The 27,647-nt window shown below is 32.1% G+C and overlaps 1 protein-coding gene and 1 non-coding gene across 4 annotated transcripts; one reads left to right on the top strand and one right to left on the bottom strand.

Moving 5' to 3' along the window:
- Positions 1–3,308: 3,308 nt before the first annotated feature.
- Positions 3,309–3,380, bottom strand: Trnam-cau. Its single transcript has one exon. It is a non-coding gene; the product is annotated as a tRNA-Met (tRNA).
- An 8,267-nt stretch (positions 3,381–11,647) lies between these two features.
- On the top strand, positions 11,648–27,298 carry LOC123302155 (agrin-like). Of its 3 annotated transcripts, XM_044884969.1 has the most exons (23): positions 11,648–11,981; positions 13,297–13,521; positions 13,820–14,251; positions 14,817–15,127; positions 15,182–15,296; positions 15,356–15,604; positions 16,060–16,401; positions 16,577–16,729; positions 16,792–17,052; positions 17,323–17,715; positions 17,774–17,980; positions 18,042–18,203; positions 19,023–19,377; positions 20,454–20,870; positions 22,173–22,342; positions 22,540–22,795; positions 22,871–23,035; positions 23,655–23,959; positions 24,436–24,508; positions 24,666–24,809; positions 25,274–25,453; positions 25,518–25,672; positions 26,132–27,298. In XM_044884969.1, the coding sequence occupies exons 1-23, from the start codon at positions 11,828–11,830 to the stop codon at positions 26,278–26,280; spliced, it is 5,373 nt and encodes a 1,790-aa protein (XP_044740904.1). In that variant the 5' UTR covers positions 11,648–11,827; the 3' UTR covers positions 26,281–27,298. The 3 variants fall into 3 exon arrangements, with proteins under 3 accessions (XP_044740904.1, XP_044740905.1, XP_044740906.1); XM_044884970.1 differs by lacking the exon at positions 24,666–24,809; XM_044884971.1 differs by lacking the exon at positions 16,060–16,401.
- The last annotated feature ends 349 nt before the right edge of the window (positions 27,299–27,647 follow it).

The raw sequence follows: 27,647 nt of genomic DNA on the forward strand, positions 1-27,647 counted from the left end.
CCCGACTAATTAAGGGTGTATGAACACGGTAGTGGGGGCACAAATTTAAAAAATTTATATATTTTCAATTTTGATGATAAATTTTATTATAACTTGACAAAATTCATCATCAAAGTTGGAAATAAGGTACAAATAATTTCAACCACAAGTCTAAACTTGCCTTGGCGGTAGTACTACCTTAAATTGCAATAATAAACCAAAAGCATTTTAATTTGATTAAAAAATTTATATCGGAAACAACCTGAGCAATTTTCTTGAATTAAAACATAATTTTTATATTTTAGGAGAAAAAGGAAGTGAAAAGAGGAAAGAGGAAAGGGGTGGAGAAAAAACGCGTAACGCTGACACCGTTTAATTGGTTTAATAATGTATTTTTTTTTTTTCAATTTCACAACCGCAATAAAAACGGAACACATATAAAACAAAAAAAAAAAAAATTTTTATATGAAAAGACATAAAAGAAAATATCATATATTTCTCTGACAACCACCCATTTCCTTCAACCCACACGTGGGTTTGACTCCTTCCGTGTTTTCTGCACACGCTTTGATTGTTGAAATTTGAACACAAACAATATTAAAATAAAAAAATGAAAAAAAGAAATGCGAAGTGAAATAAAATAATAAAATATCCATTAAAATCATTTTCCATGATTAATTTACAGTTGAAATGAAATGTATAATTCGTTACAAGGTATCTCTCTGTAGGTACACACATACTAATGTACAATACTAATCAAAAATATTGATTTGTCTTAAGTTTGTCTTTGTACAATATTGTAAAAATAGTGTACTACATCATACAGCAGTGGTATGTACGTATAGATATGCGTAGCACACTCAAATAACTATTAATTTTAACATGCTTTTAACTCAACTGTCCATTTATCACGTATTCTGTATGATAATAGCATGATAATAAACATCTGTAATTCTGTATATAATAGACATCTCTCTTACACTACTTGTACTCTAAATATAATTGTTTCTGTAATACAAAAAAATTTAAATAACTTTGAGTGACTATATCTCGAGAATAAAGCGGTCAATAGTTTTGGTTTATTTTTTAAACTCACATGCACAAATTCATGAATGTTCAGTTAGTTTTTTGAAAATATCTTAAATCTAGTTTTTTTTCTAGAATTAAAAAAACTTGTTAAAAACACAACAAAACAAAACCTTTTCTATGCTCTCCATGTTAATTATCCGAATTTTAATTGTATTTAACTCGAGTTAATCGACTTCAAATTTTTTTGGTTAATGTATTATTATATTCCTTATAAGTATACACAAATTTAGAATTTTCTGTCGATATGCCCATAGCAAGACAACTACCTTAAGGTGATTGTAAAAAAGTTTTGGTTTATTGCACGGTACGTACCGTATATAAACCAAATACATGTTTTGTAGTCAAATAATGTGTTATTTTTAGCTTTACAATACCACGCAACTACAAAAATATATAATATATTATGTGCAAGTGATGCTTATAAATTTGATAATATAGATATCGCTCTTTAATCATTAATAAACTAACTATAGTCGTCGTTTTCATCAAATGACGGATCTTCGATGAACTCATAATTAAATTAAACTTTTGTTTTGATATCATCGACAACCTTATATTTTGATGGTATTATTATAAACTACAAGATTGTCTAAATATTTTAGATAGTTTTTTATCACACTCTCTAGATTTTTTGATATCGAAATATCCAATTGAAAAGGATAACCTATATGATTCATCATTTTTTCAGCCAACTTTGAACGATAAAATAATAATAAAAAGACCGATGACCTAGGAATTTTTTGTGATTTTTGTAAACTTTGTTAATTGAATTATTATTATAATTATAATAGTATTATTCAATCCTTGTATATCCCCTTAACTAAGAAAGCCTAACGTCAAAGTAGTATTTAAAAATTGAAATAATTTGAACGAGTTTTTATTTTTATTTGAAAGATTGTATCATTTTTTTCGAATATTCGAGTTAATATTGCTTCTAGAACGGTGCGGTGGTAATATTATAATCCTGTAAGCAGAAGCATTCGACGAGAATGTTATGTTCTATCTATCCATCGGCATGGGCTCGGGCTTGTGGGGCATGTTGTATTATGAATGTAGGTACAACTTGTCTGCTCTCTATCCTTTGTACTGTAGACTACACACTGTACAATGGTACACTGTATCACTGACTGTAGATTGTAAATGAGGGCCATAGAGGAAGAAAATGCTAAGTCACGCAAACATTCAACTCAGGTACAGTGGAACTTGGGTAAGTGGGACCTGGATAAGTGAGAAACCTCCTTAACTGGAACTCATGCTGAGGTCCCAACACTTTTGCACAGACTTACCTCTGTTAGTGGGACGAAGAAACCTCTATATCTGGGATTCGTTCTTTCGATTTTATCGTCATACTTACCTGTATAACTAAGACAGCGAGTGAATTTTATATGCATTTACCTCTGTAACTGAAAACTGTAAATAAAATTGTTTTGTTTGTTTACTTACTTATTCTTATTCTACGCGCAAATTCCGTACTTAACTTATTTTTAGCCTCAATAATCTTCAGTTTTAGTTTTGCTTTACTATAATACGTATGGTTATTAAGGCTCAAATCGTTATCAGTACGTGAAAAACTGAAGTTAAAATTCGTTTATGAAAGTGGGAAGATACGCGATGAAGTATGTGTCGAATTTAATTTTCCAAAATCTACTCTTTGTAGAATAATTTAGTAGAATCAAGATAAAATTCGCTCACAATGTTCTGAAGGACAAGGTAAATCCCTCGTTTATCAGAATATCCTTGAACAGTGTTTGCAAACATCGGTCAAGCAACGTTCCGGTTATTCTGCATCCTAAGCTATAACAATACATTTTTAGTTTAAAAAAAATTAATGTGACTTAGCAAATTCTTCTCCTGTGCCCTGCAAATGTGTGCTGTAGACACATTCAAATGTTAGAAAAAGATGATGATATGTTCACATAATAAATAAGGATAGTCATATTTGAATTACACACATAATTGTACCTAAATTTTATATCGGATGAGACAAGTCTTAACTTTTCTAGACAAACAAATTGGGAAAATAAACAAAAATTTTATATTAAATTCATTCGGTAAGTTTTTACAAGCGATTTTTGTATTCTAACAGCAGAGTGGCGCAGTGGAAGCGTGCTGGGCCCATAACCCAGAGGTCCGTGGATCGAAACCATGCTCTGCTAAATTTTATTATAAATTTTATATTAAAATATGAATTTTAATAAATATATATTAAGTAGTAATTATATTAAAATTTAAAATGTTTTTAGCAGAGCGTGGTTTCGATCCACGGACCTCTGGGTTATGGGCCCAGCACGCTTCCACTGCGCCACTCTGCTGTTATCCTAACAAAGTTTATTAACGTTTTGCAAAAATCTCTCATTGATCGAAAAAATTTTGTTTCCGAAATTCATTCAAATCCGATTTATAAAGTAATTATAACCAAAAGAATACTATAATCGTAGATCTAACGATTGGATAATTTGTTTCAAATATTCCATTTCGATATTAACTAATTGTTTATCATCACTCCAATCAATCAATTTAAATATTCAAGCGATGAATCAATTTAAATGCCGTTATGATTTCTTATCAGCAGAGTGGCGCAGTGGAAGCGTGCTGGGCCCATAACCCAGAGGTCCGTGGATCGAAACCATGCTCTGCTAAAAACATTTTAAATTTTTTTAATTTAATATAATTACTATTTATTATAATTTATGTTATTGTATATAATTTATAAAAATTCAGCAGAACGTGGTGTCAGCTTCTTTTAGTCGAACACGATTCAAATTTGGCATTTCTTAACCAATTTTGATGCAAGAAAATCTATTAAAAGAATGTGCAAAATTACGTCAGCAAAACTTGTTCTTAGTTAAAACCTACTTCACTAAAATTATTATATTACATCTTATCATCTACCTATAATCAAATTTTCATGTTCTTTGCATAATTCTTGAGACCAAAATCTCTATTGTCTGTGCTATGATGTACGGAAGTAAAAATAGGATATCGTTAATTTTTTTACGGCCACTCCATATACAATATATGTTATTGTAATACATACAATTTGTGAGTGGAGTGATTTCGTGAATGTTTTGTTTGCATGTAGTCGTACTTGTACCTTATAGTCGTTGTTGGTAGTCCTATTCAGTGGCGGTTTTAAGAAAGAAGACCAACCAATTTTCAGGGTTTATATAATAAAATTGGTAAATATTAGTAAATAGAACTATCTCTCTTGTAATGAATTTGGACCGATTATATAATATATTTCCCGAAAACTCCACTAGACGACGAGGAACTCGATTACCCTGAGCACCTAGTACCTTTGAGACCAATTCTGTGATGATATTCGTGTTCAACGACCCTAAAAACCCCCGTGTATTAAGTTTGATTTCATTTTCATCACTATTAACCGAATTGTGAATTTAATATTAACGGTCAATTCAAAATCAGACTAGGTCACAAAATTTTATGACGCTCTAACGAATCGAATGTCGAAAACCGCATTCAAATCCGACTTATTGGGCAAATTTTTCGAACTTTGATCATTTTTTGTGATTCGTTTCTTCGTCTATATAAGTTGGGTAAATCCGGCACATCAGTTATGGATTTAGGCCTAGGCCCGGGCCTAGGGCGGCAGAATTTGAAGGGCGGCAAAATTTATAAAATGCCAAAATTTTAGAGTCCCAAAAAAGTAAAGACAATCAATTATAAAAATTGGTTCAGAATAGTTTTTATAAAAAATTTTCGATAGAAAATATTATAATCAATTCTCAATCTGTGTGGGTAAGATGTTAATTCTTTAATCGATCAATGATATTCTTTATCGAGTAATGTTCTTTACTTTCTGTTCCTTTAGTGAAATTAATCTCACGTGTATGAAGCATTTTGAAATTATTTAATCCAAATGACTTCTCAATTTGTTTTTAGTGTGAAATAAATTTACCGAAGATTTTTTTGAGTATTCCGGCTACAAATTGTTCAGGAGAAAGATCTTTTTCTACTCTTAAAAGGGTATAAACCTATTTACGCGCAAGCATGGGCCAAGAAATACTTAATGCACTTGCATAACTGTCTATCGAAGCCCAACTAGTCCAAGAAATTAATTACGACGACATAATTGACGTTTTTGCACGGACCAAAGCCAGGAAAAAGAAATTTTCAAATTGATTAATATTAAAAGAAATATGAATTATTTATCTGTCTTGTTTATCAGTAATATTTAAAAAATTATATTTCAATAAATTAGGTTACTTTTAAATAAAAAACTGAATCAAAATTAATGAAATTCATTCTATCAAAAAAGGCGGCGCATCGAACGGGGCCTAGGGCGGCAGCAAGCCTAAATCCGTCACTGTCGGCACTGATAGTGTCCCTGTGTTGTGTCCCAGTCGCAGTCGTATTACGTACCATGATAGCAGTGAACAGTGATGTAGAGTCACTAGTCACTGTTGGTTTTCAAGTGACTAGGTAGTAAGGTACTCGTACAGAGTACAGTATTGGTACTACACACAATAATAATTCTTGCACATTCGATACGAGTCAACACTACTGTCAAAAATTTTATTTTGTAATACCTAAATATACATATATAGAGCTCTAGTTCAACCTCAAACTCAAGCTGATACTTACTTCACACTCACAGTAGAGGTACATGAGCATGAGCTTACCTCACATAGCTGATAACTCACAGAGCTCATATCGCATATGTATGCTTTAAAACTAAGGACTCAGTTAAAAAGCATAACATACCCCCAAACAAGATACCAAATATTATTTGCTGACTTGCATTTCAAATATCACCTATCAATACCATCCCAATATCAAGTTGTTCCAAAAGTCTTGCAATCAAAAGAATCGAACTCATTTTTATATGCCTCAAATTATCTGTTGAGATGAAGAAATTTTGATTAAACTCCCGTCTGGTTACTTGAAACGTTTATCTTAATAATGCTAATGCTCGTAAATCAAATGTTTTTGGATCAATCGGCGTTTCCTAAATGTCTACTAAATGCTTCGTGTTCTGGCAGTTTTGTCTGTGGAAACAGCGAAGAATGAATGCTCCTTTTCAGATCAACAATATCTGAAGCTCAACGGTTTAGTTCTAGAATTTTTAAATCAAATGTTGTCTTACTTCTTGGATTTTCTTGTTTTATTGACTTTGTGATCTAACATGGCGAACAAAAGTTTGAACCCCTCCCTTGGATAATTCCTGCGCACGGGCCTGAATATACAATATTTACTGAGTTGTATGAAACGATGGACTAAGCATGTTTTTAGTATGTCTGACCTGATCATTGATGTATTTGTTCCGAGTTAAAGAAAAGAAAAAGAAATTATTTGCCTTTTCATTGTTGAGATATAATAACGCAAAGTTTATTAATTTAATTATTGAACAGAAACGAATATAGTTCGACTATTGATGGTTGAAGAGAGATATCTATATTAACAAAATTGTAAACATCACTTACACATTAAGATGAATTTTACACAAAAAAGGCCTGTTGATATGTTTTCGTAGAGCTGAGCGTTTACTTTATAAAATGAGTTTTATCAAATTCCGAAACAAATAAAAATTTATGATTTTTTCGATTTTTTCAAAGGGGTACCCCTTGAAAAAATTTCGAAAAATCGAAAAAAATTGTTTGTTTCCGATTGAGATGAAACTCATTTTGTAAGGTAATTTTGACCCAAAAAACACAAAAATTTCGTTTATTTGATGATTAAACGCATAATTTCCGAGATATCGCTCCGTCAGTACCGAATTCTGGCGATATCTCAAAAACTACGTACTTATTCGTCAAATGAACCCGATTTTTGAATTTTTTGGGTCTCAATTACCTAATAAAATGAATTTTATCAAATTCCGAAACAAATAAAAATTTTTGATTTTCTCGATTTTTTCGAAGGGGTACCCCTTGAAAAAATTTCGAAAAATCGAAAAAAATTGTTTGTTTCCGATTGAGATGAAACTCATTTTGTAAGGTAATTTTGACCCGAAAAACACAAAAATCCCGTTTATTTGACGATTAAACGCATAATTTCCGAGATATCGCTCCGTCAGTACCTAATTCAGGCGATATCTCAAAAACTACGTGCTTAGTCACTAAATGAATCCAATTTTTGAATTTTTTAGGCAAAAGTTACCTTATAAAATGAGTTTTATCGAATTCCGTAAAAAACAAAAAATTGTTATTGTTCGCCAATTTGAAAATGGTCTAACACATCGAAACATGTCACGAATGATTGTAAAATTATGAAAGTGGAATATAAGAGAGACATAGCTAGCCATACATACATGTCACACACACATGACTGATATTCCCATATAATAAATACTATACAATATTCGAACCTAATTTGCGCCCTCACGAGTAAACAGTGATGTTTTCGAAATAATGTCTCAAACAAAAAATGTTTATTTTTTTATAAGGAACATTTCTTACATTTAAACTTTTGTTCTATCTCTAACGGTTTACAAGATGGGTCCTACGGACCTAAGACCTAATTGGCCTATGTTGCTCATTTACGAACTTGACCTAACTTTTTACGACCTGAGCACGCTATAAAAATTTCAGCTTGATTTCTCTTTTCGTTTTCGAGTTACCGTGCTTACGAACAGACAGACGGACAGACAACCGAAAATGGACTAATTAGATGATTCTATGAACACCTATACCAAAATTTTTTTCGTAGCATCAATATTTTTAAGCGTTACAAACTTGGTACAAAAATGTGAAATTAGGCAAAATATTGTGAAAATATTTGGGTAAAAAATGATTAAAAACATAATTTGAGTGGAAAAACTCTTTGAAAAAAAAAATATGGAGTTAGGAATGTTGAACACTCGTTAAATAGAAAAATGTATAATAATTTTCTAAACAACTGTAATTCATAATAAAACACACCTCACCGGTTATAGAGTAGTCACCCGATTTGTGTCCAGCCGCCGTTCACGTTACGTTCATAGAAAGAACGTTATTTAGTATGATCTGTGCCGTTCACCCGTTCAGCCGTTCACCGACATTATAACGAGTACGACGATGTTGTATTCTTTCACACAACAATTCTCACAATATTTAGAGTTTCAACATTCAACAAATTTAAAAAAACAAATTACTTAAAACTCAAAAATTTATTTGCCAACTCAAAAAAACAAAAAAGCGACAATAATTTAATAATTTAAAAAAAAAAAAAACTTAAATGGTGCTTAAAAAAGTGTAAAGAAAAATTTTTTTACATTTTTTCTAAAAATTTTTGTGTCAGTCAGGTTGGATTAAAATTTTTATTTTATTTTATATAGGCAATATTCATTACATTAATGTGAAGACGATTGCATATATTTAAAAAAAAATACCATTTAAAAATTCAACAAAATTTTAGAGATTGTATTTAATAAAGTAATTTAGGCAATATTTATTACATGAATGTTATAACTATTGCATAGTTTTAAAAGAGGGTTGATTTAAAGATATGCAATTATTAATACAGGAATGTTAATAGCGTAAAAAAAAACTGGAGCTCTGCAGTTGTATTTAAAAATTCAAAACATGTTCGGGAAAAAAAAATTTAAGTTATATTTTTAGATTGATTTAATAAAACAATGATTCTACGCGCATAAACACACACATACTACATAGAGAGATCAATACACCCCCCACCACCGACCACCAACCAAAACAAAACGTTACAAAATTACGGAAAACTACTTTTTTTTATAATATATTTTCGTTTTTAAAACAGATTTTCACAAGTGATAAAACACAAGTTGTTTTTGGTGCATTGTTGTTGTTTTTTTGTTGTATTTAATAAATAATGAATTTTCCATTTTCCGGGTACAATGTAATTAGAAAATTATGATATTTTAGTGGTTTTTGTTACACCAGTGTTGTTAATATTCAAACCACAAAAACTTTTCCTCCTAACTTTCATACATGAGTGTGTAACGTATATGTTATGTTGGTTGCATATCTAAACAAAAATTTAAATCGTTCTCTTCTCAGTTCTGAGTTCTCGTAGTGGTTAGTTTAATTCAAAATATATGCATTTGTAACATCTATGTTATGATCATTGCATATACCGCGTGTTTTATGTGTATACATTTATGAATTCGTTCGTTTGTGATTGTTCAAAATTTTATTAAGGTTATGCGACACTATCGTAAATTATAAAATTTAATTTTTTGTGAAATTAATAATTTATAAAAACGGTGTGTTTTGGGGGGCTTGTTTACAGAACAATTCGAATAATTACCTTCCAGAAATTTTTTCTAATACTTAGCTGATGGCTCATTCACTAAAAATCATCTTTTCTCAAAAGAAAAAAAAATGAAAACCCGATCATTAAAAGAGGTTTTCAACCCGAGTTTTTATTTAATTTTTTTGGAGAACGATGATTTTAAATCAAAGACCTACAAAATTAAGTCCTAACGACATTTCACTCTGAAAGATAATTATTTAAGCTAATTTTATCCCCGAAAACCGGTCGCCGCATAAGAATTGCTCCTCGGGCATCCTATATTGGGTGATTCCATGAGAAAGTGTAAAAAATGTTAAGTTTTCATTAAAATATCACTATTTATGTCTGTAAAAACGTTAAAATGATAAAGTTTAATGAGCATATTTTTTACTACAGAGAGATAAATGTAGAATCAACCATAAAACTATACTAAAATTAACACACATGGAATTACCCATCAACTTCCATTAAAAAATTTACAAAATATTCACCCAATATACGAAATTTGAAGGGAAATTAACTTTTGTAGTGCGTGTACAGTGTCCGTCGGGATTCTATGTGTGTGTGCTTTACAGGATTCTTTAATTTTGTTGCCGGTTTACTTAAAACTATCTATTTCAAGTACTTTGGAGCCAAAAAACTCAACTTTTAATTGAAAACTAAACGAATAATTTGGAGTTTTTTGGGTCAAAATAATCTTATAAAATAAGTTTTATTAAATTTGAGAAAAAAAAATGTTTACCTTTTTTAAGAAAACTTGTTTTGTAGTAATTTTTATAATTTATACCGTCGTTACATTATACACCCGGTATTTTTTTTAATTAATTTTTCATGAGAAAATTTTGTATTGGGTCTCGTGAAAAATTTTTAAACAGTTTTAACTTTAGTTTTGAAATTAATAATAAAATTTTTTTACAACATTTTAAAATACTGAAATTTTTTCGTTGATAATTTACTGTGAAAATTCTAATTTTAATTCGGGGAAAAATTCTCCGTATATCATAAATGAATTTAAAAAAATTTTTTAGTTTTTTAATATTTTTTTATTATAAATAATTTTTTTTCTCTGTGCCAAATCTATTGGATGATCCAAAAAGCGTGCCTTTATAAAATAAACATTTAAAAAATTTCGCTATAATTTCTTTAAAAATTAGTTTTTATATTCAAACTTGTGGCAAATCGAACTCCTGGTCGTATGAAAGCAAACACACGATTTTTAAAAGAGTACTTACCAAGTGAAATTTTGGTGTCACGTTTCATAACGAATTTCTTTAATCAACAATACAAAACTTTCAATTTCCAAGAGACAATAACACTTTAAATTAGAAAATTTTTATTCAAAACATTTTTTTCGAAAAACGTTAGCTTTCGTAAGCAATGCGATCATAAAATATGACACTACTGCATTTAAGGATGTATGAGCACGGTAGTGGGGGCACAAATTTAAAAAATATATACTTTCAATTTGGCGATAAATTATTTTATAACTTGGCGATATAAGATCAAAAGTAAGAATACAATTTTTCAATACCTGGCGTTATTTTCAAAATATCAAAAATTGAAAATTTTGTTTAATTGTTCAGCTTTCGATATTTCGAAAACCAAGGCACATATCGAAAAATTTTATTCTTATTTCGTCTACATTCATGAAGTTATAACAAAATTGATCATCAAAGTTGAAAATAAGATAAAAATAATTTCAAAACTTAATCTACCCTGCTCTAACATTCCTTATATGGATGGAGACACTTGATTTTTGTCTTTTCTATGCCATTGTTTTTATGTTTACCTTCTATTAAAAAGTTTTTTTTTAATTTGTTTTCATTCATTCCAAGTGAAAATTATCAAAAACTTCCAAAATATGTCGTTTTTTGAGATTCCTCCATAAGAGCCAATGGATTTTATATTGATTTTCAATGACTTTTTTCTTAAAAATTTGCATGTATACCCAAGCTGAAATTTAACCATATATTCTTTGAGTAAAAATCTGCCTATAAAAAATTTTGAGCCTTTAAATCAAACATTATTGTCATGCTCACACGCCCTTAAAGTATTATTCTGTTCTCTTAGAACAGAATCTAAATTAGCTATTAAACAAACCCGAAGAACTAGGTCTATTCCGATGTCGGATCATGATGTCGCCCATCAAACTCTTCAACTTTGATTGGTTAACTACTAAACGAGATATCCAGGTGTATGGATTAAAATTACCCACTCTGTAGATGTTTAAAATTGCCGCGTTTTCGGGATCCAATCGATTTGCAACAATTTACGAACATTTAATTTTTAAATACAACTGAAATTTTAACTATAAGTTTTCCTAAATATAAATGAAATGAAAATATTGTGAAAATGATTTTGTTTACAGTATAATAAAAGCAATTTTGAAAAGAATCGACTTTAAAATGAGGCCTAAAATGTTTTTTTACAAAATACTAAGAATAGATTAAAAAAAAAAAGTTAAAAATAAAAATTTCCTACCAAATTTTTTGATAAAAAACAATGTGGAATTGTACACACATAAATACAAACGATAACGATATAACGAATGGATCAATTTTTTGGTATTTGGAAACGTAATCGAGAGGGGAGCAGCCATGATAATACGCGCATAATGATCGCACATACCTTTCTCTTAGCCTTTATAATTTTATGTGCCTATGGTCTGGTTTTTGTAGTCTCATGTTATGTCTTCCCAAAAGGTAAATTTATCCCCCAAAATTTACATTCCTCTAGGGTTGCCATCTCTCCGATTTTGTACCGGATTATCCGGCCTTTGAAAACAATTTAAAGCAATTCAAAACCAATAAATTGTAATTATTTTAAATGGTTTTAAATCGCTAAATCGTTTGTCTGTTTTCGAGATGTTTTGACCATTTAAAACGATTCAAAAATTTTGATCGTTTTATACCATTATACAGGGTGTCCCGTAAGTACCGAACGCTTTTGTAGCATCATGTAGAAAATAAAATTCTAAGACGAAAAGTCCTCTTCCATTTTTTGATCCGCTGCACGAATAATTAGCTATTAATTGAAATAGGCAGCCAATCAGAAGCATTGCAACTAAAAATTAAAACCACTCGACTCTGACATTCTGAAAATAAATTATTAAATAATTATTATTGTTAATAATAAAATTTTTAAAAAATTTATTAAGTATTCAGTTTGAGTCGAAAGCTTTTAATTTATTGCTACCAAAATTAATTAATTATTCAATCCTTTTTTTTATTCATTACAATAATTATTATTTAATAATTAATTTTTAATTTAAAATCATTAACTAATCAGTCTCAGTCACAGTCGAGTGGTTTCGATTTTTAGTTACAATGCTTCTGATTGGCTGCCTATGCTAACTATCCGTTTATCGGATCAAAAAATGGAAGAAGTTTTTCGTCTTAGAATTTTATTTTCTATCTGATGCGACAAAAGTATGCGGTTATTACGTATTCGTAGCAGAAAAAAGATAGGAGATCGTAGAGAAAATATTTTAATAATAAATCATAAATATAAAATCATCAAATCTTCGAGCTAAAAATATCGGACCAAAACTCCAGTTTTGAAGAGTTTTGGATTTGGCAACCCTACATTCCACAAACAAAGCAAATTGATAAGAAAAATTTTAAAATTTCCCCAATTACTTTAATTAATTTATTTAAAAAGATGTATATTTTCACTTTTGACGATGAATTATTTTTTAACTTAAAAAGTAAGAATAAAATTTTTCGATATCTGCGAATTACATTTAGAATGAAATACGGTGGAACACAAAAATTGATCTAAAAATTGGGAACAATTTTGAAGTTTTTTTTCTTCATAAATTTAGAATCGTAGTTCTGAAATAATTACAAATTTACCCAAGAAAAGTCCAACTTATCACTTGAAATATTTTGAATGTAAGTTTCAACCTTACAAATTGAAATATCGAGAATACTAGATTTGTTTAGAAAGACCAAAGCTACAAGGTATTCAAAAATTATACTACCATAAATATCTAACACAATTTTGTTCTTTTTTCAGAATTATCAGATCCATGCCATGGAAAAGTTTGTTCACATGGTGCTCAATGTACCATATCATCAGATGGCCAAAATGCTACATGCGAATGTCCAGAAAGTTGTCCACATGACATTTCACGACCCGTTTGTGGTACAAATGGACATGATTACAGAGATACCTGTGAGCTACTTAAACATGCATGTGAAACAAATTCTAATTTCACTGTACAATTTGAAGGAATGTGCGGTAAGTATTTAGTCCCCTCTTACTAAAATCTGAGTAGGCCCCCATGGCCTTATTTAGATAAATTTAGCTAATTAGATATTCCAAAATCAAAATTTGAAGCCGACACACCGTCTCTAACTCGAGATAAACTTAATTAAAGAAAAAATAAATCGGGAAAACAGACTTAGACCCGGGAAAAATATGTTTAATCGTTTGACGGAGGTCCACTGTACTCTTCGACAATATTGTAGCAAGATAACAAACTTAAGATAAACTTATTTTATTTCATGGAACATTTTTAATCCATTGATCTTTTTAGATCCTTGCGCCGATATGGAATGTGCTGAACCCGAAGTATGCCAATTGGATGATCAACGTAATCCCGTATGCAAATGTGGTGAAATATGCCCAATGGAATTTATTCCGATTTGTGGATCAGATGGTAAAACTTATTCAAATGAATGCACTCTACGTCAAGAAGGATGTCGGAGTCGACGTAACATCAGAATCGTTTATCGTGGAAAATGTAATTCAGGTGTGAATCCATGTTTGGGTGTACAATGTGCGTATGGCGAAGAATGTATCATCAATAAATATGGAATCGCTCAATGCGAATGTCCGCCAGAATGTGAGCCAATTATGCGACCAGTATGCTCAACCGATAAACGTACATTTCCATCGATGTGCGAATTAAAACGTGAAGCTTGCAATACTCGTACAAAAATTGAAGTTGCCTACACTGGCGTCTGCGGTAAGAAACTTTAATCGAATAAATAAGTCGGGAAATACCGTAAAATGTTAAAAACACGTCGAACAGCAAAATATTTATGGACTTACTCCACCAGTAACCTCTGCGTTACTTTTAAAGTTGAGCGAGTTTCAACTCCAACCCCCCCTTAACCATATTCCATAAAAAAAAACCAGGAATTTACATCCAAAATTCGTGATCAGCGATCAAAAATACCTCCTGGGAGAAATCCTCGCAGCAAAATATTTATTTTTCAATTATCACATAAAAAAAGCTTTTTGGCCTAAAATTGCACGAATTCCATGCTGGATTAATTGTCAAAAAGCTTCTGAAGGCAAAATATTCAATTTATAGACTGTTTCTTTTTGGGGGTGATTTGGGGAGTTTAAATTACCCCAATTTTAAAAAGCAAAGGTTAATGGTGATGAAAGTTCCTAAAAGTCTGAGGAACAGGTAGAAAAAAGAATTTTGAAATCGTTGCTTCGAACAAGTTTTAACATTTTCTGGTTCATTAATTCTATTACTAACCTAAAAATTAATAAAAAATACCTTTTTGAAAATTATTTAGATAAAATTGGGCCATGTAGTGATCATCAGTGTCAATGGGGTGGTCAATGTGTAGAAATAAATGGTATCGCTCAATGCGAGTGTCCTATATGCTCGACAGAATTCCAACCAGTTTGTGGATCGGATAGTAATTCATACACAAACGAATGCGAATTACGTCATGAAGCATGCGTGCATCGACGAACGATTCGAGTACTGTACGATGGTCCTTGCAATGGATGTAAGAATAAGAAATGTGATTTTTATTCAACTTGCGAACATAATGGAATCAGCGAAGCGAAATGTGTCTGTCCAAATGATTGCGCCACAAAGGTAACTTTAATTCCTATTCCTAAATAATAGAATAACTAAATGACTCTTTTGTAGGATACGGATTATGTTTGTGGGACAGATGGAGTTACCTATGATAATGAATGTTTCCTGAAGGAATCATCCTGTAAAAACCATCAATTCATCACTGTAGCATACAAAGGTCATTGCGGTGCGTATACAAAAAAACAAGAACCATCCAAATGGTATAACATTTTTTTGTTTTTCCAGATATGTGCAAAAATGTTGAATGTAAAAACGGTGAACATTGTAAAGCAGGTGAATGTGTTTGTCCTACGGATTGTTCGGAGAGTGGAATGGAACCTGTTTGTGCGTCAAATATGATAACATATGCAAATGAGTGTGAATTAAAAAAGGTATCATGTCTATTACCAGTGGGTGCTTCACCGTTGAATGTAATTTTTTATGGGGATTGTCGTGAACGATTTGCTGTCATTCCAGATCCGAATTCACAACAAAGTAAATATCAAAAATTTTCTGGTCTCTCAAAATCATAAAACGGTATTATCCATTATTTTTTTCGACTCTCTGCTCGAAGCTAATGTTTGTCAATTTTATGGAAATCTTGCGGTTTTCAATCTCTTGGATTGGATAATTCCGAAACTGATTAACCAACTAACTGTATTAATCCAATTAATAAAAGTCAAAATTTTGTATATTCAAAAATTTGCGTTCAAATTTAATTTTCCAATTTTCAACATAAAAAGGTATTTCTTAATCCGGGTAATAAAATTTTGACACGATATACAGGGTCGACCCTATTAATATATTATGGCTAATATAAAATGATCCTATTAGCCATAATAGATTTAAATGGTTTACCCTGTATTTAGTTTGACCAAAATGAGCTTGAATGCAACTTTTTTTGGGTTGTTCTTTATTAACTGGTTTAAAAATTAACTGATTAAATTTAGCTACAATAACACCAACTGATACGAAACCTGCGATAAAACATCACCAAACACCTGCTAAAGAACTGTTACCAACGAGTAAGGTCCACGATACAGATTTATCGTCAACGAAACGAGAAGCATGTCGGGATATTCACTGTGATTTTGAGGCAACTTGTGAGCTAGGACCAGATAAATTTCCACGATGTACATGTCGATTCGATTGTAATAGTCCAGACGTTGTGGCCAATAGTAAACCCGTATGTGCATCAGATATACGCACATATCCATCACTATGCGCTATGAAAATGGAAGCTTGTCAACGTCAAGAGGAACTTCGTCTTAGGCCATTAGAACTATGCCAAGGTTATTTGCTAATTTATTAACAATACTAATTTCTAATTAAAAATATTTTTCACCAACTTTTGTAATACTCTGTATATTGTTAACAAACTACAAAGTATTTCAAAAGTGATTAATTTGAATTTTATAATTACTAAAATATGAATTTTGGCTACTTTATTTTTTTTCCATTGTTTAGGCATGGAAGTAAAACCTTGCAATGGTGAAAATCCATTAGTAGATCCAAATACAGGTAAAGAATTGGATTGTGGCAGTGGCCCAAGTCGTCAAGATTGCCCATCAGATAGTTATTGTCATCAAACTACACGATTTGCTCGATGCTGTCGAAAAAGTATGCGAAAATTGCAAAATCTTATTGAGTTAATTTTAATCAATTTGTTTTTATTTTTCTAGCTCAAAATATTTATCCAAAAAGTTGCCAGGATTCATGGTACGGATGTTGCCCGGATGGTAAAACACCAGCTCAAGGACCGGATCATGCAGGATGTCCGTCACAATGTGGATGCCATCGTTTAGGGTCATATGATGATACATGTGATCCAGAATCGGGTCAATGTCATTGTCGACCTGGAGTCGGTGGATTAAAATGTGATCGATGCGAGCCTGGTTATTGGGGTTTACCAAAAATATCAGTTGGTCATCATGGCTGTTTACGTAAGCTCAAATTCCATACACAATGTTCGAAAAATGGTAAAAACTCGCACACACAGAGTGCCGTACAGACCGCCATTAGACAGATAGACAGACGGACGGACGGACGGCCAACGGAGTCTTAGTAATAGGGTTCCGTTGGTTGCCGTTCGGTTACCTTAAAAATAAACCATTTTATTTTAACTCAATACTCCTTTTTCGAACACTCTGTACGAATATGGTGCCAAATATAATCAACTTTCAAAAAAAACTAACAAATTTTGATTTGACCAGCTTGTGGATGCTCCACATTTGGCTCCGTTCGAGATGATTGCGAACAAATGACCGGTCGTTGTGTTTGCAAGCCAGATATTCAAGGACAAAAATGTACGGTATGTACAAGTCACGATAAAGTCTTAGGACCAAATGGATGTGTTGCAGTGGATCGTACAACTCCCCCGCCATCTTCTTGCAAAGAATTAAATTGTCATTTTGGTGCAATTTGTACGGACCGTCGTGGACTTGCCATTTGCGAGTGTCACTCAGAATGTGATAATGAAACACCGGGAGCGCAACAAGTTGTCTGTGGAAGTGATGGACAAACTTATGAGTCTGAGTGTCAACTTCGTTTAGTAGCATGCCGCCACCAACGCGATATTGTTGTTTACGCGTTTGGACCATGCTCAGGTAAGAAAACTGAGGAAAATCGTAAGAAAATGAATACTATCTGAAAAAAATTTCGCAGGTACAGATTGGCCAGTCGCACATTATACACAGATGCAATACACGCAACCGGATGAGCCACATTATCCGCTATCGAAATACACCCGGCATTTATTAACACCCGAATCAAAATATTACTATGCAAGACATTCGTTAAGTACCGGACATTGGGAAACACCACGAGACACTCCAACAAATATTATTACGGGAATCAACTTTAATGCACATGGTAACAAACAATTTTGGATCAAATTTGGGGCCAAAATTTTATTATATTTTTATTTTGTTAGCTTATCGTCCAACACCGGCCACAGTTAGAGTAATAACCGCATTATTGGGCGATTTATGTACGAACGATACCGACTGTTTCATCGTGAACAGTGTATGCATTGGAGGAGCATGTACTTGCAAAGATGGATTTGTACAAACTGCTGATCGTCAAGAATGCCTAGGTATGATCAGATTTTCGCTAAAGCTTCGGAATCACTTTTTCTAATTTCTAAACAAAATATTTGAAGTTTGTAAGGCAAATTGAGAGGATGATTTAAATAGGTGTCGATAAAGAAAAGTCTAGAAAGGTTTACTTGCCAGATATTGATCTCCCTTCCATTATTCCCAGCTTTCTGCCCTTGCACCGTTCTACAAAATATTTAGTCATCCAATATAGACTTGAACAGGAAAGGAAGATCAACGCAAAGGAGTGAAAACTGCAGAACCAATTTTGATTCAATTTTATCACTATATGTAATTTGGTCCAACTTAAAATATACGACAATTTTAAGGGATACCACCCCCCTGCGAGATCCCACCCCCCTGTGACTAAGAGAAGGGGAGATAAATTCATCAATTTTAAATGCACTACTCAACCGATTTTCAAAACTCCTTCGCCTATAGAATACTACATCAAATAACGTGGGCTATATTTTATTTTCTTAAAAATTAGGGTTACGTACCAAAAATTTAAAACTCATGAAATTGTGAGGGCAGGAAAAGTGAAGACTCTAGCGCTGTAGACGCTGAAGACCGTGCAGCTAGTATTATATATAGGGTTTGAGGGGTTTTATTCGACGTTTTTAAAGCCATTTGAATGTTCGCAGTCCCTCCAAATCGAGATGGAGGATTGAAAATTTGTATTTTAAGACAGAACCTTTTCGGTCAAAGTCAAGTCAGCTTCTTCTTTTATATATTAATAAAAGAAGATGGTTTTCAAAAATTCGAATTTTCGAAACTAAATTTAATAGATTAAAGATTAATGCTTCCACTTTTTGCAGCAAATTCGATATCATTAACAACAACGGAAGAATTTCACGCATGCGTATCATCTCCATGTCATGGTGACAGCACATGCATTGATTTACCATCGTCCACATTCACGTGTGTGTGTGGGGCCAATTTTACGGGGCCACAATGTGAACAAGAAATGAACATAAAGTTGATCGAAACACCGTCCTTTGATGGTATGTCATACATAAAATTACGTACCATCAAGGCGTACCATAAAGTCAACATTGAGATACAATTTAAGAGCTACACGGATGATGCGATACTTTTGTACAATCAACAACATACAGATGGCAGTGGTGATTTTATATCGTTGGCACTAATTAATGGTCATGTGGAATTTAGGTACATATTTTTTTATTGAAAAATAAGCTAGCCTCTCGAGACATAGCCGTGACATCGGCCCTGGCTCCACTATTCATATGAGACTTTAGGCGATATCTCTAAAACTGCGTATCTAATTATCAAATGAACCCGATTTTTGAATTTTTTGAGTCTCAATTACTTTATAAAATGAGTTTTATCAAATTCCGAAACAAATAAAAATTTGTAAATTTTTCGATTTTTTCTCAAGGGGTACCCCTTAAAAAAATTTCGAAAAATCGAAAAAAATTTTTTGTTTCCGATTGAGATGAAACTCATTTTGTAAGGTAATTTTGACCCAAAAAACACAAAAATCCCGTTTATTTGATGATTAAACGCATAATTTCCGAGATATCGCTCCGACAGTACCGAATTCAGGCGATATCTCAAAAATTACGAACTTATTCGTCAAATGAACTCGATTTTTGAATTTTTTGGGTCTCAATTACCTTATAAAATGAGTTTTATCAAATTCCGAAACAAATAAAAATTTGTGATTTTTTCGATTTTTTCGAAGGGGTACCCCTTGAAAAAATTTCGAAAAATCGAAAAAAAATTTTTGTTTCCGATTGAGATGAAACTTATTTTGTAAGGTAATTTTGACCCAAAAAACACAAAAATCCCGTTTATTTGATGATTAAACGCATAATTTCCGAGATATCGCTCCGACAGTACCGAATTCAGGCGATATCTCAAAAACTACGAATTTATTCGTCAAATGAACCCGATTTTTGAATTTTTTGGGTCTCAATTACCTTATAAAATGAGTTTTATCAAATTCCGAAACAAATAAAAATTTGTGATTTTTTCGAAAAATTGTTTGTTTCCGATTGAGATGAAACTCATTTTGTAAGGTAATTTTGACCCAAAAAACACAAAAATCCCGTTTGTTTGACGACAAAATGTATAATTTCGAAGATAACGTCAAAAATATCATACGAATATCGATACCACTGGCCGATTCTAGACGCTATCTCGAAAATTACGCCTTTGTAATTAAAGGCTAATAAAGCCTAAAAAGTAATAAGCGTATAATAAAATGATCCAAATTTGTTTAGATACAATTTAGGTAATGGTATCGTAAAAATAACGTCTTTAAAGAAAATCGAAAAAGGGCAATTTCATCATGTTGTCGTAAAAACGTACCATCGTGATGGAATGCTAAAAATTGACGATAACGAAGAAGTTGCTGGACATTCCACTGGAAAATTACGAGCATTAGATTTGAAGGACGATGCATTTATTGGATTTATTCCAACAAATAATACAAGAATTTATAAAAATATTGGCACGAAAAATGGATTTATGGGTTGTATACAACGTTTGAAGATCAATCATCGAATTATCGATGTTCATCCGACCAAGGATGAGTATGTGATTGGTGTATCCGGAATTACGGAATGTAGGGATAATTATTGTTCGAAATTACCATGCAAAAATGGTGGTACATGTTTTTCTATCCCAAATAATCATCGGTTAGTATAAAAATTTCGTTTTGAATCGAAAACTGAATCCATTTTGCACAATCGGCTTTATAATTTTACTAATTTAGTGAATTGGTGGGACTCTTATTTGAACTCCATAGCAAGATTCTCCGTAATTTACCGAATCAAGTAATCGCTAGAACAAGTTTATCATAATTACTGGGACTTTGCGAAGGCCATGCGACATTCCACTGTGCTTACTAGAACACAGTTGAGAAGACACTGTCTTCCCAACTAGGATCTTCCTGAAATCTTGGCAGGACCTGTCAATTGAATTATCACTCTAATGATCACACTTGTAGGGCCCGTATTAAGGACAATGAAACAAGTTATTTGCACCTACAGAAACCTACAAGACGTCAGGTTTGAAGTGTTTTCAATCCAGAGTCCCAGTGGAGAAGCTGTGGTCTTTCAGCGTGGCGTCTGACCTCAACAGAATCATTTAGTTTCATCTTCTTAAAATAACATCTCTTACTTGAAGACGTTTCGCTTCTGAGTGACAGGTTGTTCTCAAGGGGAGGGCCTGTTGATTTAGGAGTCCCATTTGTGGTTCCCCTCTCATGTATTATTATTATTAACTTAGTGAATTATTCAATTTAATCATATTAATGTCTATGGGCGAGCCCAGTGGTTAATCCAAGTAGCGGAGGAAACCGGAAATACAGAAGTAAACACCAATTTTTCTCCTAAAAAATTTATTAATAATAATAATGGGGTTTAACCTCCGTTTCCCTGACATATACGCCTATAACAGAGGCCACCCACATCATTATTTGTTAATCTTTATTTATTTAATTTCAAACATATTTACAATTACATTTTGATGTGGGTGGAGTCGGTTACTTCGTTCTTATCCAAGCGACGACAATGTGATCAATTCTGCACTCGCATTAATTATAAATTGTTCACACTGCCGCTGCCTGGATTCGAACCCGCAACCTAAGTCTAAATGGACAAACAGACAAAGACAAATGCCTTAGACCGCTCGGCCATTTAGGCTCCATTTTTATAAATACAGCAGTATTTAGGCATAAATAGATAAAGCGAAGCAGATAAATGCATGCAGAGCTCAGATCCAGGAGAGGAAACTGTCCACTGTGAGCCTTCCCAGACGATACGCTCATGTTATCCACCGGACCTAACAGCTCTAAGGCTATATTTTCATAAATTCTATGCAGTTTCTAGAATTACCATTATTTAAAGCGACCCAAAGACTTTCCATATTTTTAATAATGACAACTTTATTGAACATGTATGGGATGCTTAATAATCACTAAATTCCTTTTTTCGTAGACGTTATGTTTGTAATTGCTTAAGTAATTATACCGGAGAACACTGTGAAACGCATATCAGTCCATGTGCGTCGAATCCTTGTTTAAACGGTGGCATTTGTGAAGTCTTACCCAACGATCAATACTATTGTAAATGCTTACCGGGGCACACAGGCGAGAAATGCGATCAAGGTAAGATTGGTAAGGTGCTTGTAGGAGGTTTAGAGAATGGAAAATTTTGAGGATCCCCTTTTTTCGCCTATCAAATCTGTCGACAAGTGCATTCATGTGGGACATATCTTAAATGAAAATTGGCATTCCTCAAATTTCTCATTCCTAATCACCGCCTTAATCAGAGGGAAAATAATTGATTCTTTTAAATTTTACAGCGGATATCGAAGCTAAATTTGCATTAATATCCGTACCAGAATTCAATGGTACCGCTTACATTCAGTATCCACGCCTGGAAAATGTTAAAAAATCATTATCAGCTGAAATTTGGATACAACCGTACACTCCAAACGGTCTAATATTTTATACGGCTCAACATGGTAAAAATAGCGGTGGGGATTTTGTAGCTTTAAATTTAGTACATGGACATGTACAGTTTCGTTTTAATTTAGGAAGTGGAATTTGTAATATCACGTAAGTTTTATCCAAAAATTTTGAATAAATTTTGAATAAATTTTGATCGCTAATTTTGATCAATTTCTTCCACAGGTCAAAAGATAAACTAAAAATGTATCATTGGTATCGGATCAAAGTTCATCGATACAATCGTGACGGATATTTACAAATTGATAATGGTACTATTTTAAAAGGATCTTCGGGTCCTTTATTAGGAGAATTAAATTTAGATCTTCCCTTTTATATTGGTGGTTTACCGTAAGTATCTTTACTTTAATTTTAAGGTCTCACAGCTATTTTAAGATAATATTGGCCCTTCTTTATAATAATAAACACGCAGAAAATTTAGCTGGGAAAACTATTTTAAGGAATTAAATGAGATTACAGGAGTAATCAAATATTTGAGAGATGTTGTCGAAGCCAAGGCAGGCGCAGATCTATTGTTTAAATTTTGGAGAGGGGGTCATTAAACGTGAATGTTGTTTTTAACCTTCATAAATTCAGCTATGAGTCTTTTGGCGTATGGCGTCCATTTGACCAAGAATTTCAATACTTACTTCTACACTTTTTCTACGTCTCTTTCATGATACTTCTCGCGCCCTAAACCCCCAAGGGCAAAAAGCACGATGTATGGTATATTCTCAGATTCGCTTATGAAAAGCCCGCAATAAGGCCGACTTATGTTTTTACAATTAAAACAATCTTCAAGGCTCCAAGCACAAGTCTTTAAGCTTGAAGGAAGATCTGGTGTAAAGAGCACTCACGATCCGCTCCAGAACTTTAGATACAATGATCGGGGTATTTTATTTGAGAGTTTCCCTATCCCCAATCTTATTATGCAATTGAAAAATGAATGAAATTAAAAATATGTTTATAGAAACTTTTCGGAAATAAATCGATTAGCTGGTGCGACCAAAGGTTTTCGTGGTGCAATTCAACGGATTATCTTGAATGGAAAAGAATTGAACATATTACAAGCACAATATAAGTGCAAAACAAATTTAAAACATATCAACATGTCTGCATTAACAACCTGTAAAATATATCACATGAACTATTACGATGGACCTCCATGCTCCAAAAAAGATTATCCATGTTATCATGGTGGCATTTGCGTTCCTGTTTTCAACGATTATGTTTGTCATTGTAAAGAAAATCGTCTTGGAAGAAATTGTGAAATTGGTAAGTTATTCAGAAGTTTTAAATTTAACAAAAAGGCGCCAATTGAAGGGAAAAACTTCCAGAATTTTTAAAATTCTAAAATAACGATGATCGACAATCATAGCTGATAGCTGATACTTTAGTTCGCCATTGGCACTTTTTGATAAAACAGCGCCTCACATTACTTATTGAACAACTAAAATGTAGCTCAATCCGCATGCGTGTCCGTCATTACTAACATGGTGAATGATGGTACGCATGTGCACTCATGTTCAATTTAATTCTTACCTCAGTATTGTGAGGCGGTGACTTTTACTCGACCTAGTACTATATTTAAAAAAAATTCCCTTAGGCAAAAGCTATCCAATATGAATTTTGAACGATATTTTATAGAATTTTGAAAATATCAATCGAATAATCAAATTTTATCGATTTTTTTGGGATCAAATTTACCTCGAATTTTCGTTGTTTTATTGGGAGGATATTTTTTGTTTCAGGTCCAGATATCAGTAAAAAATCAATAAAATTCACTGGACACAACTTTTTACATTATCGAGGACGTAAACCAAGGTGGGTATTTCGAAAAATCAAAAAAAAACGTATCCCATAATAATTTAAAAAGCTTTTGTTTTTTTGGGTTAATTTAAAACAAAAATTAAAAAAATTTTACCGACTAAAATTACTAATTTCCAATTTATTATTTAATGCTTAACCAAAAAAAAAAAAGTGATCAATTTACTAACTCGAATCAAACTGATACTGATGAGGATGATTTCGACGATTTCATCGACGATTATTTCGAAGAGTATAAAATTGATGAACAAAACAATATCGATGAACATGATAATTTCAACTATGATCTTTTCACTGGGTGAGATAATTTTACTAACATTCTAAAAAACTAATTATTTTAATCGTTTACAAATATCGTTTTCTCCTACCGAATGCGCCAATTATATTTTCGATAGTTAATAATTTTACAACTGTAATGCATCAGATTCGCATTCTTGAATACCCGAAAAACTTTCATATGTAAATCGGTTTACTTATTTTACTTAACTATTTTAGAATCGAAATACCTTTCGGTTTCAAAAACTTCAAAAGAAAACGATATAAGTATTTGTACGTTTATAGTATTCCGTACCAAAATTAACAAAATCGAGCAATTTAAAGCATTTTTGGACTATTTTCCTAACAAATTAAAAAATTTATTTTTGGAGGGCGATTAAAATTTCTTTTTGGATAACACTCATGGTACGGAATACTAAATGTACACGTTTAGCAGACATTTAACCGATTTTGATTCGAATATACTGATTTGATTGTTTGATTTAGGCGAAAGGGTGAACGTGGTAATAAATTTGAAATAATTTTACGTACATTTCATTCAGATGGTTTAGTTTTATGGCGTAGTAAAAATCGAAATCCATATAATTATTTGGCAATAGCGATTGTTGATGGATATCCAGAATTTAGTTATATTCTGGGAAAGCAAACGGATTTCTGGTCGGTGAGGTAGGTCACTTTTTTTAAAACCTAATATTAAATGAAGAACAATTTACGAACAAAAATTTTTCAGATCACAAACTCGAATAAACGATGGTGCTTGGCATACGATTACTGTACGCCGCCAAAAACGTGTTGGACATATCTCAGTAGATGGTTCGGTTGCCGAACGTGGTGTTTCTTGGCCGGGTGAAATATATTTCACAGCAAATCCAAAAATTTGGCTTGGTAAGTTTCTTATTACTACAGTAAATAAAGATTCGAAAATAAGTTTTACTTAAAAAAAATACTTAGGGAGTGTTTAGGAGCATGCCCAGAGTCTTAAACCCAGTTTTCGTATTCGTGGTGGTGGGGGAAGATATAACCCCGTGCCAACAGGCGTGAGTTGATAACAACTAATAAAAACCAACTCAATCCTACATTGACCCGGGGTTGTATCGTCCCCCACCACCACGAATACGAAAACTCGATTTTAGACTCAGAGCATGCCCCCAAACACCACCTAAAAATTTCAGCCGATTATTTTTTTTTTTTACGTAAAATATCTTTATTTACTGAACTATATAAAAAGAGATAGATTACATAAAAGACGTTTGACTTTAGTAGGACACTTCGAATTTATTTTAGAAGTCGTTTAGGCAAAATATTAATGAACGTGTTTTACAAGTTGCATAACTTTTGTTTTAGGTGGAGCACCAAATCTACCAAGTGGGTTACCCCAATCATATCATGAAGGCTTTAAAGGGTGTATTCAAAGTGTCAAAGTGAATAATAATTATTTGAATTTAATGAAAACACCGAGTCCATTGCAATATTGTCACGAAAATGAAGTGTAATTGTATTATATATATAAATATTTATATTTATTTTAACCATAGACGTAGAGAATGAACAGCACGATCCAAAAAAAAAAAAACTGAACCTTGTTGTCTGTAGTTTATATTATTCTCGTCAATTTGTCCATTTTCTAAGTCTATGATTTTCCACAAACACACAAAAACTATGAGGGTTCTATTAATTCCGAGTATCTACTAAAATTTGATGAACGTTTTGAAAAATTGCTGTCAGTTTTCATCGAATTTCAAATTCGATTTAAACTTATAAAAAATTTAGACTGAGAACTATTTTCGATGGATGCATTTTTTATTCTGTTTAATTAGCGATCGAAAATACCCCATTAATCAGGATCTAACTCCCAGAGCCATCTTTACCCGGAGAAGCAAGGGCGCAGGGCCTACTTACACCTACTTACACAATATTTTTTTACAAAAATTAGTATAAAAAGGGTGCCAGATATGTTTACGAAGACAAAAAAATAAAAAGAGAAACCCACAACCTGATAAAAAAGTCCGATTCAAATTTCCAATTCATTCCGATTGAATTATGATTCAATCCAATAGAACCCAGTATCAAATCTCCAATTCGATTCCATTTATGAATTGGTACCAATTGAAATTTCCGATTAGTTCTATTGGATTGTATCGGAATATAATCGGAATTTCATTTCAATTGAATTTCGATTCAAAATTATAATTGGTTTTAATTGGAATGAATCGGAAATTTTTTTAAATTGAATCCTATTCAGTCTGATTGGTTGAATTGGACATTTTATGAACGGGGAATCATGGTTCCTATATTTGAAATATCGGCCAGTCTTTACGATTTCATACCATCAAAAATAAAAAATACGGCCCAAAATTTATAGGTTTCAAACAATATTTCGATAAAATTGATTCCTACGTTTATACTTCGAGGAGCAAAATATTGAAAATTCATGGCAGATAATAAACCTTGGCTACAAATGAATTTTACGAAAACATTGCCTAATTGATAATTTTTTTTTAATTTGGTAGATACACGGATAAAAACTTTTTTTTAAATAAAATAATAAGACTTTTCCTATAAAAATAAAACAAAATAAACAAAAAAAAAAAAAGAAAGAAAATCAAAAAATAGATTGAATTTTTCCAATAATTATTTATAATGAATGTATGATGAAGATTGATAAATACTTGTATTTAATATTGTTATAGCGAACATAATGTTATTATTTAAAAAAAAGAAATAATATTAATTAATAAAAAGTATCATTCATTTAATTTACAGTCTCTTAGTTTTTATCCTAGAAAACCCTTTTCCTAAACATTCATTTCTTGATTTATAAGTATACAAAAACCCCCAAACAAGATGACACTCGATAAAA

This window comes from Chrysoperla carnea, chromosome X (genome assembly GCF_905475395.1).
Source record: "Chrysoperla carnea chromosome X, inChrCarn1.1, whole genome shotgun sequence".
NCBI classification, from domain to species: Eukaryota; Metazoa; Arthropoda; class Insecta; order Neuroptera; family Chrysopidae; genus Chrysoperla; species Chrysoperla carnea.